General features: G+C 40.0%; 3 protein-coding genes across 3 annotated transcripts; 2 read left to right on the forward strand and 1 right to left on the reverse strand.

The window, feature by feature from the left end:
- Nucleotides 1–883: 883 nt before the first annotated feature.
- Nucleotides 884–3,114, forward strand: LOC108875808 (OCIA domain-containing protein 1). The gene is given in 9 exon segments (XM_018664945.1): nt 884–937; nt 1,177–1,239; nt 1,241–1,262; nt 1,367–1,420; nt 1,521–1,568; nt 2,106–2,208; nt 2,277–2,464; nt 2,614–2,781; nt 2,918–3,114. Coding segments are annotated over 9 exon segments (738 nt in total). The 3' UTR covers nt 2,956–3,114.
- Nucleotides 3,115–3,696: 582 nt separating this feature from the next.
- rhbdd2 (rhomboid domain containing 2) lies at nt 3,697–5,519 on the reverse strand. The gene is given in 2 exon segments (XM_018665079.2): nt 3,697–5,040; nt 5,042–5,519. Coding segments are annotated over 2 exon segments (969 nt in total). The 5' UTR covers nt 5,183–5,519; the 3' UTR covers nt 3,697–4,212.
- Nucleotides 5,520–6,698: 1,179 nt separating this feature from the next.
- On the forward strand, nt 6,699–11,324 carry chic2 (cysteine-rich hydrophobic domain 2). The gene is made up of 6 exons (XM_018665078.2): nt 6,699–7,045; nt 8,250–8,304; nt 8,602–8,757; nt 8,941–8,997; nt 9,104–9,163; nt 9,615–11,324. Exons 1-6 carry the CDS (start codon nt 6,912–6,914, stop codon nt 9,663–9,665), a joined length of 513 nt encoding a protein of 170 aa, XP_018520594.1. The 5' UTR covers nt 6,699–6,911; the 3' UTR covers nt 9,666–11,324.
- The last annotated feature ends 977 nt before the right edge of the window (nt 11,325–12,301 follow it).

Here is a 12,301-nt window from a genome sequence, read left to right on the forward strand (position 1 = left end):
CACTATTCTGTATAGTTTTTTCTAGTAATTTAGTTTTTTGTTGTTTTTTTAATTTTATCCCAAAGTGTAACCATTTACAGCCAGGAAATTAATTTAAATTTCAGTTACTGAATTATCATTATTGTTGCAGCATTTTAATGTTGGTGTTGCTAGTGGAGGAACTATTTCTACTTCCTGCTGTGTGGTTTATCGTTTAACCTATTTCTAAATTAATCATATGTTTTGTATGTAAAACATGACACCTGTGGTTTTCCTACTATACCAAGTAAAAATATCTACTGTGGAAAAAGGTCTATTCTACTCTTGTAGACACGAAACCTTTTCCTCTTCAATCCTCAACCATCTTTTTCTGCTCATTTCTGCATTGCACAGATTCATGTTTTTGTTTGTTTGTTTTGTTTTGTTTTTGGTCAGATTAGTGTGTCTTAGTGTTTAAGTGCCACTGATTCTGGTGCTAACATTATACTGGAGTGATTTGTCATTATTTATACAACCAATAGATGCCGTTAGACCGGGTTTTTAATGCCTTTAGTTGTGCTTTGAACTTTCAAAATAAAAGATCCAGTTTAAAGCCTAACTGCCCAACTTATACGCTATTTTAAGATTTTGCACACAAGTGGAACAGTAATATGTGATTATTTAGCAATCATTTACCCCGTTTATTCTTTGAAGACGTCCACTAACGAGAATAAATTATAACAACAACACTTTTCCTCACTTCATCTAACCTACGAGTACCTCTTTATTACTTCCGGGTTACGTCGTAGTTAGCAGGAGAAATGACATTGACCCAAACAGTAACCAAGTCAACCTGCCGAGTGGCTTACATTTTGTTATTTCACATGCTTTGAAAGCTGACCTAAGCACAGACTTTGTCGTCAATATGTCATCCACCACTACAGGTTTTCCGGAGGAGCGGCAGCGCAGAGGACCGCAGGTAAACACACCAATATCACGCGTTACCTAGCGAGGTGCTAACGTGCTAGCTGCGTTAGCGTTAACTTCAGGTGAGCTGCAGATGCTAACGGGTTCGTTACGAAACGGCGCGCTGTTGCCTGCTGTTTTAATTTTATTAGTTTGTAAGGTGGGACTGTCTGTGTGGCTTGCTAGGGAGTCTTGTGCCTATCAAATACGGAAATTAAAGTTAACTCTAAATGTGATGTGTGTGAATTTCAGGGGTCAGAGGACTTGGACTTCATCCCCACAGAAGAGGAGAAGAGGTTGTTAAAGGAGTGCATAGGATGAACGCTTTTTGTATAGGTGTAAGTTAATGTCTTGCACATACGAGTTATTTTTAGAGTTAAGAATGTAAAGATGTTTAATACACCTGTAACGAGTCGTTGACTTAAACATACTTCCTCCACAGCGGGGCCCTTCTCTTTGATCAGCATGGCTGTCACACAAACCCTAATTGCCAGAGGTAAAACTATGCATTACGTGGGGCAATCAACTAAATATCTGTAGAACAGACATAAATAATGTTGACCTTTAAATTGACCCTCTTCTGTTTAAATATTCAGGGATCCTGTCTGCATCTCCAGTGTTTGGACCTGTACCCAAAATGATCTGTAAGTTCCTGAATATTAAAGCTGGGAGATAGTCACACTCAGATTCCTCATATTAGTGTGTAGACTAACTGTTAGAAACACCTCTCAGACAAACTAAATCAGTACCTCTTTAAAACAGTTTCAAGAAAACTGACCCTGAACATCATAACCTTCATGATGGTAGAATTTATTGCAAGACAAGGTGTACCTAATAAACTGTCACCTCTGTCTACATGTTTTCATAAATGTAAAACTAGACATTTTAAAGGCGGCATTATGGTTAAGTAAGACAGTTTCCTTATTTTTGTCAAGCTGTGTGAAATTAGTGCCTATACCTGTTAAGCTATAGTACAGTATCATACTCATATTAACCATACCCTTCTCAATTATTATATCAAATGCCCCTAGGTGAAATTAAGTACTATGTTGGTGAGGTATTAATTTGAAAAAATACATTTAAACATGTATTTAAAATATTTAAAATTTCTCATGTGGTGAATTTACTGAAGATTTTGTCTTTTATTTGTATGGATAATTATTTCTTTATTGTCTCTCCAGTTGCTGGCATCTGTGGCTACGTAGCTGGGAATATATCGTACATGAAGACGTGCCAGGAGAAGTTCAGAAAGTTAAGACAGAGGACAGGACTGCCTCAGCAATAGTGAGCAGCACACACACTTGACTATATTACTGTATGCTTTTATCCACCTGCTTTAACCCCTTTAACAGTATCTTATTTTCCTCTGCAGTTGCCAAGGGTCCTCAGTCAGAGCTGAGTGACCCAGACACCCAGTCATTTGACCCAATGTTCCAGGCAGCAGAGGCCCCCAGCCAGATGCCCAGTCACAGCAGGGATTATGACTATGGCTTCAGGCCAGACCCACCCATGGACAGACAGAACAACTTCAGCACTCCAGGTACCACAGAGAGACGCTGTATGAGCTTTTTGGATCTTTTGTGTAAATACATGTGAAAATATGTTTCTCCCACTGCTGACAATTTTTCTGACCCGACCCTTTTCTGTTCATGATGCAGTAAACTGTTTCTCTGTCCCTGTCCCCATCAGCTTCAGTCCAGGCATATGTGGAAGAGGAGGAGCCCAGGAGGAAGCCTATCCTCTATGAGGACCTGAGGCTAAAAAACAGGGAGAACTATGAGGTCACACTCACCCAGAAGGCCGAGACACTGCTCAAATCAACACCCGAGAAAGAGCGAGAAAGACCCAAGAAAGAGGGTAAGCTGCTGCTACTGAGATATGCAAAACACTTGCTAGGTTAGGAAAAGTTGAGGGGCTGGTATTCAAGTATATCTGTTGTCTTTAAATTAATTTATGAAACTGACTTTTTCCTTTTGTCTGTCTTATGTTATAGTGAGGAAGAACGTCTATGGAGACACCTGGGAAGAATGAGTACTTTTTTGAGCTCTTAAGATGTGAGAATATGGAGACAGCTTAGTTGCCATTTTGCTTCAGTGTGACTTGGCTTTAGGTGTCATGAAGCTGTGTAAGTTTCTTCTCAGTATGTCTATGTGAGTGATTCAATTAAACCAAACTGCTTAAGGATTCAAACAGTCTCTCTCTGTGCTTTGGCATTGATTTGAATTTTCATCCATCCATCCATCCATTATCAATACCACTTATCCGTTAAGGGTTGTGTGGGTGCTAGAGCCTATCCCAGTTGTCATTGGGCGAGAGATTGTATGGATCGCCAGTCCATTGTAGAGCCAACATATAGAGACAAACAACCATTCACACTCACATTTACACCTACGGGCAATTTAGACTCACCAGTTAACCTAACCTGCATGTCTTGGGACTGTGGGAGGAAGGTGGAGTACCTGCAAACTCCACACAGAAAAGCCCCAGGCTCGAACCCGGAACCTTCTTGCTGAGAGGCAACAGTGCTAACCACTGAATTGAATTTAATGTTCCTTTTTCATCTTCACTAGCACAAAATGTCAACAACAAAACCAAAAGCCAATGTCGAAGCTACATATTACTGCTATTAAAGCACACTGAAGATAGTTTATCCACATGCAAGTGCCTTTTGGGGGGGGCTCTAATAAAAGCATTGGTTTAGGGGCATGTATACCACATTTTCAGTTACAAATTACACTTCACTTACAACATCACATCAAAGACAGAAACAGGTTTTTGATTGTACTGTAAGTATTGTGTATATTTTTTGTATGATTACTTGACCATGACATCAGTAGGATGCAGCCAGTTTTGTGCCCAGGTACTGTTATACTTTTCCTTTAGTTGTGAATACTCACCATTTTGTCTTGTACCATGTGTAAATATAGGACAGGAGTGCACATGACTACCTTTCTGCAACAGTTAGTTTTCCACATGTTAATTACAGATTCTGTCTAGGAACAATGTGTTTTATGCATATTTATTTTAAGAAATAACAAATAACACAAAAGATGCTGTGTAAAAGTTTAAACTTAGGTACAAAAGTCACCCGTAACATTTAAACATTCAGAGAAATACCATTTGATTATTCAAGAATGTGGAGACTCCACAAACAAAAGCATACAAGCAAATCAGTAGTCAGTTTGTTTCTAACCCAAGTATTTGGCAAATGGCAAAAAGCAATATTAATAGAATATGGCTTATCTGGATATTTGGTGTGTAATAAAGCTAACAAGTACATGAGCATAACTAAAGGTGATCATGACTATGAGCATGGTGGCTGTGGTTGCAGCTGTGGGCATGACTCAGCCCAAAGCTTTGTGCTAACCCATGTCCATGAGGATGGACAGGTGGTGTGGGACCAGAGAGAGTGCTGGTTGAGTTTGGCCAGCCTTCATACATCATTGCTGCGGTATCAGCAGTTTTAACGCTGGATAATGGAGCATAAGCCTGGACCGGGTAGGACCCAGGTGTTGGATTGATTTGTGGAAGCAGGGTCTTCCTCCTCTCCTCTGCAGAAGCAGTGACAAAGGAAACACTGCTGATGCTCTTCAACAACCTGAAGGGCATCATCTTCTCCAGAGCGCCAGCCCTGGCCTCAGACATGTCCAGAAGAGAGAAAAATCCTTTTCCATACATCCACCCAATCAGGATAGCGATGACATTACAGGGGAGCACGCAGTGAGGAATGAGGGCAGTGGTGATAATGAGAAACACCCAAGGGAGTGCCATGGTGGGGAAACTGACCCCACACAGGAATCCTTTAGTCATCTTTGTGTGCATGGTAGTCAGGGCCACACAGGCCAGGGCCACAGGGACCAACCCCTCGGTGTGACTGCGGCTGTCGTCCTCCTGCAGAAGCTCCAGGAAGCTGTAGAAGAAGCCCGTGATGGTGGACATTAAAAGGAACAGGGACAGGAAACGAACCGTGCCGACACCCTTCTCCAAGCTGCCACTGAGAAACACCAGGGCTGCGATGCTCAGGAGAAGCTGAGCAAATGTCCTGTGATAAAACGGGTATATAAAAAGCCTGTGGATGTGTCCATTTTGAAAAACTGTGGCACCGATGCTGCAGAGCCGACGGAGTCAGGTTGAAGTATGTCTGGATGCCAAACAATACACACGATAAAACTACCACTGTGAAAATCCCGCTGGTGATGGCAGGAACAGCGTCTTTCAAAACTTGTGAGATCGTTTTAAAGTAATCCATTCGTATCATTTTGCTAAATAACTTCGGTCGTTCACGGCTGACAAACTAAAGCAAAAGTTTACCCGGAATTCACCAAACCAACAGTGGTTCAACTGTTTTCACACCTCTTGAACAGGGAAGTAGTCTCATCCAGACGATTTCACTGTAAACATCTCGAGCTGATGCAGCTCTCCACCTTGATGGATAAAAAAATGTCGCAGTCATGGATTCAAAATTTCAAGACAAGAGGCACATATACAATTGTTATTAAATCGTTTCTTTCAGAAGTATATAGAGAATTAGGCTGTTTGAGTATTTTTCCGGTCAAATCTTTCAAAATAAAACACGTATGATGATACCACAGCGCATTTTTAATTGAAAATTACTTTAAACCGCGTAGATTAATCAAAGCATCCACACATATAAGCTGCATGTAAGTCAGTACTGTTGAAATTCTGATATAAATCTCATATTTAGTTAAAAGGAAGGCTAAATGTAACTTCCTGCCAACGTTCGTGTCATATTTTGAAGAAGACTTTGCTAAACTTCCGGTTCATGCTTCTTCTTCTTCTTCTTCTTCTTCTTCTTTTTTTTATTATTATTATCATCATCATCGTCGTCATTGGTTGTACTAAGGCTTTTATCACAATTATAGAATTATAACTTCAGTCCAGCTACATTAGGGCTGTATGCATTAGCAAGCAGTAAGGTAAGTGGGAAGTAAGTACATTTACTCATGGACTGAAATTTAAGTACAGTTATTATTTGTAATTTACTATCATATTATATCTATATAATATTTACTTTATTTAATTGATTTGTAAAGATTTCACGTGTAGACCATACACTCCACTTGCAGGAGTAACCACGGTGATAAACAATGTTGAAATTCTGCCTGCAAGTTAATGAAACCGTAATTATAACCCAATAATATAATACACATCTGCATTATAAATAATTCTTTTGATACTAGATACACTTTCTTGACAATACTTAACTACTTAAATGCAGAACTTTTTAAACTTGTAATTATGTATTTTTATGTCTTATGGCTATTTGAATCGGAATATTTCCCGCATCACTCAAATACACTATTGTAAATGTGTACAATCGCATATGGAATAAAGATGGATACATGAAACAACCAACAAGCGTCAGAGATTTAAAAAGCCAGGGGGTAGGAGCGATTTAAACGATACACGCACACATAATGACACTAGTGACACCCAAGGACTATATATTTTAAAGCTTTTCTGTTATCACTGTTAGAAAAAAAATCAGATAAAGTTGATATTTTCACTGAGCAGGAAAAAGGGGGTGTGTTGTCAGACTATTTAAATTTACAAATATAAGATATGGCCATATTTATTATTTAAAAAAGATAAATAAAAATATACCGGTTAGCTGTGGTGAAATGAAACCAAACAATGTATTTCCCCAACTAAGGGAAAATACATTGTTGAAAAGTTCTGCATGTTGCAATCATTCTTGTGTAAATTGTATCTTTCTAAATAAATAAATAAGACGTAAGCACGTCTGTCCCCCTTCCGGTGTCGTGTGGTTACTGCGGCGGATGTTGATGTTTTGTTTCGGAGCCTACCGAACGATGTGAGCTGAATCGTCTCCGGGACGAGGTTGATATTTTCTACGGTTGTCTTCGCGGTTCACTTTGTACTCTTTTCTCGGTAAGGTCTCGCTGTCCGTCGGCATCGTGTCTTTCCCGGTGTCTCTCCCGGGAAGCGCGAGGCCGAGTCGTGCGATGATGGAGGACTTTGACGAGATCTACGAAGAGGAGGAGGAAGAAGAGGAGGACGAGGACAGGGCCGCGGAGGAGCAGCTCCTTAAGTACGCTCCGGACCCGGTGGTGGTGCGAGGATCCGGCCACGTCACTGTGTAAGCAACCGGCAGGGCTCGCGGGCGGCGAGAGGGACGTTCGCCGTTACCGTGAACTGATCGGCAGCCGCGGAGCTCGGGTGGTTAGCTGGCTGCTAGCTGCGTTAGCCGCCGCCGGTGACCTACCGTAGCCAGCTAACTATAGTTAGCAGCGAGCTAACTATGCAAGGCGAGGAGTGGCTGATTAAATTTAGGTTTCGCTTTAGCTTGTTCGATAATTATTTGCCTGTGATAGTTTGAACTGGTGTTTTGTTAACCGTTGTCAAGTCAAGGCAGTGTGTCATGTTGTTAGTTCAACTAATATCAGGACTTGAGCACAGTATTAGACTTGTTTTGGGCTGCTACTAGCATTTATTTTCATCATCGATTTATCTTCCGGTTGTTACTGCGATTAATCGTTAGTATGTCGATCAAAAATAGTGAAAACACTCATCACAATCCAAGGTGATGTCCTACAATGTCTTGTTCTGTTCAATTAACTGCTCAAAACTCAAAGATTATTACGTTTATTGTGATATAGAAATGGGGAAAACAGGATATCCTCACAGCTGAGAAGCTGGAATCAGCAAAAGTTAGATTTATCGAACTGTTTATGCTGTAGTCCTACGGATTAACTTTAAAGCAGGGATTTGTAATGGTTTTAAAGGCACTTAAAAGCATGTTGTCCTGCTGGCATGAGTGTTTTATCATATAGTGTGGGGAACAATTAGGTGGATGAGTTCAGGTCAGGAGTTCACACAAGTTCAAAATGTTACATTTTAAAACAGGAAGAAGAAGCAAACCATTGCATTTTAAGGGCTAGAATGAGAAAATATTTCATTAAAAAAATATTTCATCAAAGTATTTGCAAATTAGTTTCTGTCAATCACCCATGTGATTAACACTTCTAGATTCATTTAGAATGAAAATATATAGATATACTTGGGGTTTGGTGTGTTTAGCACATCTGTGTATCATCTTTGACATCACTTAAATATTTTATATGAAAAATCTGTTTTGACATCATAATAATATGTCTGTTTTATGAGGCTCCTATAAAGATGGAATGCCATATCTATCCTGATGTACATTAAAGTTGTGCAGTAATTATTGAAGTCCTAATAACTCAGCCATATGGCAAGTGTTTGCTTGTTCAAGCCAATTATCCAAATAAAGTGTGTGTATGCTTATGTGTAACAGTCTACTTTTTTCCTCCCCACTCCAGGTTTGGGCTTAGTAACAAATTTGAATCAGAATTTCCTTCAGCACTTACAGGGAAGGTGAGTGTCATTGTTATTCATCAGCTCATATTAACTATGGCTAAATCACATTGTTGCACTTTCTTCACTTCAAGATTTACATGTTGTATGTTGTAATGTATACATATTTTTTATTATTATTTTTACATTTAAACTCCTAGATCTTATAGTAAGACATTTATATATCTCATCACCATTTCGAAATGCAGATTAAATTTCTGTGGCTGGGAAAAGAGTGGAGACCTCTGCATAAACCTGCCATATCATGACATTAATTTTTACTATACTAAATCTACCATGTAAATGTGCTTCCCTTAGGTGGCACCAGAGGAATTCAAAGCCAGTATCAACCGTGTAAACAGCTGCCTGAGGAAGACGCTGCCAGTGAATGTGCGGTGGCTCCTGTGTGGCTGCCTCTGCTGCTGTTGCACATTGGGCTTTAGTTTGTGGCCTGTCATCTGCCTCAGCAAGAGGGTGAGACTTCCACCCACACTGTCCATCACTCATACAATCCTACTGTTTCATCACTGCTCCAACTTCTGTTGCATTTGCCACAACATCACAGTAAATCCAAACCAAATGTGTGTGGGAAAATGTGTTTTATGTGCTACATTTTTGATGAAAACCATATCATTTAATGTGACTGTCTCTTTCCAGACAAGAAGATCTATAGAGAAGCTCCTGGAGTGGGAGAACAGCAGACTTTACCACAAGGTGAGCAGAGAAGACCGATACAGATATCTCTGTATTAGTGGTGTACCTTGTTGTATGAACAACCTGTTGTATAAACACTCTGACCGCTGTTGCACTCTGTTTGCAGTTGTGTTTGCATTGGAGACTAAGCAAAAGGAAGTGTGAAACCAACAACATGATGGAATATGTAAGTATCTGCTTGTGTTTAATGAGTTTAAAAAGCACAAGAATCTGCAGTAGGTTGAGCATGTTGTTTCGGGATCTGATTAGATGACAATACATGGTCCAGGAAGGCTGGTTTTAGTAGTTTGGAGGCTTAACAAACACCAAAATAATGCACAGTGGTTTATAATACAAGGATAGATAATGCAATCAGATGGGAAATTCAGTTTATGGATAATCCAGTGAATTAAATATTCAAGAAATCAAGGTACTTCACCATATTAATGCAAAATTTCTGTGAATCTGATGTGGCCATAAAGAAATGTTGCAGCATACAAACTGTACAAATTGTGAAGTGGTAGCTGCCTCTGTAGAAATTCTGTCACAAAAATCGCTATAGTCATGCAGTAAATACTCCTATAACATCCAACACTGATTCCCCACTAACAGCCTTTTCTCTTGTCACCTACCTGCAGGTAATCCTAATAGAGTTCCTACCTAAGATCCCCATCTTCAGACCGGACTAGCCTGACTTCAGCTGATCTTAAACCACCACTGCTGCCCAGCACTGTCGCAGAACCACAATGGCTGTCAAGCTCCTGAATAATTGCCCTTTCCCAAAATACTACAATATTTTTGTTTACAGGGTAGCATCGATCTTTCCACTTTTCTCTTTGAACCGTTCTCCCACACATACCTTATCCTACACCCTTGTTTACAAATCCAGCATCCCCACTCCAGTGTTGGATTGAATTCACGATTGAAACATGACCTATCAGGACCAGCTGGCGCGCTGTCATGCCTCATGAGCTGGCACCAGCCTATGGGATGTCAGGGCAGACCCATGGGCAGTGTTACTGATTTTGGGGCTAGAGCTGGAGACTGGACTCTCGAACTGAGCTCAATGAGCTACAACTGGAATTTTGTCACTTGTATGTTCCCTAACCTAAGCACATGGCACAGTCAGACCATGATAAAACAAACACTTTCATATCTTACCTACTGTCACACCGCCAACTTCACCTGCAAAAAAAAAAAAAAAGAAAACACCCCAGTGCTTTTGTAAGAGTTGGTTTGGTGCTCTAGATCCCTACTAGAGGCTGTGGATGCAAACGTGACATGGAATTCCAAAGGAACCTTCATCCAAATCAACTCTGTAGCGGACTGACTAGTCTCACGGGAACATGTTGGGCCAGTGGCCAAAAACAGCTGAACTCTAAAACGTCACTCTTCTTACCGACTACCAGACATTCTTATCTTCTCACCTCCTTTCATATCTCTACACACTTACTGTGCATCATCCCTAACCCAGTGACAATCACACACTTTGACTGTACTCTCCATTATATGAATGGGTCTTTATGCTACACTGTTTACCTGGAACAATTTGTTTTCACCATTGTGTGTGTCCAGGTGATGGGCCGGCTGCCTAGCAACTGCTTTCGAGTCGCAGTGGAACAAGTAAGCTGGAAAGAAGGCCACTGGTGATGATGAGAGGAATACTTGGTTTCTTTATATTTTTTTAGTATCTCAAGTTTTGTTTACTGTTTCGGTGAAAGAATGGCAGTCAGTGCTTGCAGACCTGTTCACCATGATTATGTGTGTGCATGTGTGCGTGCGTGTGTCTGAGCAAGAGAAATGTAAGCAAAAAAGACAAATCAGAAGAAGAAGAAGAGATACTCTTTACTCTGTAAAGCAGGGTTTTTTCTTTGAAGTATTTCTTTGCCATAACTGATCTTTGTTACCTTTGTTGTAGTAATTTATAATTGCGTGAGTGTGCATATAATATGTGCATTCATGAAATAGGCCTCAGTTGTCTTTTTTTTTCTTCTTTTTTTTTTCCTCAAAGGTGTGCTATGGTTGTTTCCTTTTTGTGTCTGTGGTCATGTGTCAACACTAAAGCACACAGTCGCTTTGTCCTTAACAGCTTCACATGGCCTCTCTTCCTGATCTGCTGACCTTGGCTTACCTATATGAGTGTTCAAGTGAAGGATGTGGCTCTTATGAGAAAGTTCCTCTGTTTTAGTTATAATCTAACTCATTAATTCAGAGGCCTGGGGTGACCAAGAGTGCTACATCCTATCTATTAGGTGTTGGGTAACACCAGCGTTCTGTATCATGGAGCAGGATAAATAAAGTTGGCTTCATAACTGCACTGAATAAAATCAGACTACTCCCAGATCAGATACGTGGACTTTAAAGTTGCAGTATTTTTTATATTAATCAATGAAAAATGATTTTCTGTAAAGTAAATGTTGGTTAAAAAAACTTCTAACGATGAACCCAGAAGTATCACCCAGCTCAGCTTATTGTTTTGGGTTTCTGGCCCATAACTTTACAGTCTTTGTTCACTGTCACCACCCTCATCAGTCTTGTTTGCAGCAGCAGCAGGCAGATGTTTTTCAGAGAAAAGGCTCTGACAAACCTACAATATGCTACCTGCCCACCACCAAATAGCAGACTGATAAAGTTAATGACTTTCTGGCCAGATAGTTCCCCATGAAACAGTGGAGACCAATAATGGAGCTAAAGGGAAGGTGAAGATACTGGCCAAAAAACTCAAAATGGCTGTGATGTTCTGTCTCTGCAGGATGTGTAAACAGGCAACTGTTGGTATAACAACTGTATGAAGTGATAAGATGTCAGTTATGAAAAAAAAAGTTGTCCCAGGCTCGATTTAGTTCAGTTAACTGACATTCCTGCTTTTGAGATAAAGCCCTTAGACTACTTTTTAAAACGGTCAACATGTTACATATCATATCATGAAGCACATCTCAGTTTAATTAAACAAATAATCATTTGCCAGCAAATAGAAGAAAAGGGAGAACAGAAACAGAAAGCCTTTTTGAATATGATGTAGATATATCTTTTCCCACTCAGCACACCTCTTGATTTACTGAAAAAAAAAACTGAGATACTGACTGAGACTGTGAGATTGCAAGAATTTGAACAAAGCCACTTAGTTTTAGGTCTCTCAGCTCTGGTGGATTGTATGGGTCATACTCAGGGGATTATACTAGATAAACAATATGTAGCATTGGAAAATCTTGTCATCAGGTATGTTCCAAAGTTACGCCAGGGAGTCAAGTGTGATAAAATACAAATCACACATTACTTGAACAGTTGTGAAATGATGTATTTGGAATTTTGTTTTCAAATTGAA

Source organism: Lates calcarifer, linkage group LG5 (genome assembly GCF_001640805.2).
Source record: "Lates calcarifer isolate ASB-BC8 linkage group LG5, TLL_Latcal_v3, whole genome shotgun sequence".
Taxonomy (NCBI): domain Eukaryota; kingdom Metazoa; phylum Chordata; class Actinopteri; family Centropomidae; genus Lates; species Lates calcarifer.

What these genes read in the sequence shown, in the direction of transcription:
- chic2 (XM_018665078.2), top strand. Translation starts at nt 6,912, where the DNA reads ATGATGGAGGACTTTGACGAGATCTACGAAGAGGAGGAGGAAGAAGAG. An exon ending in GGATCCGGCCACGTCACTGT is followed by an intron (nt 7,046 to 8,249) that starts GTAAGCAACCGG and finishes TCCCCACTCCAG; the next exon opens with GTTTGGGCTTAGTAACAAAT. An exon ending in ACAGCAGACTTTACCACAAG is followed by an intron (nt 8,998 to 9,103) that starts GTGAGCAGAGAA and finishes CTCTGTTTGCAG; the next exon opens with TTGTGTTTGCATTGGAGACT.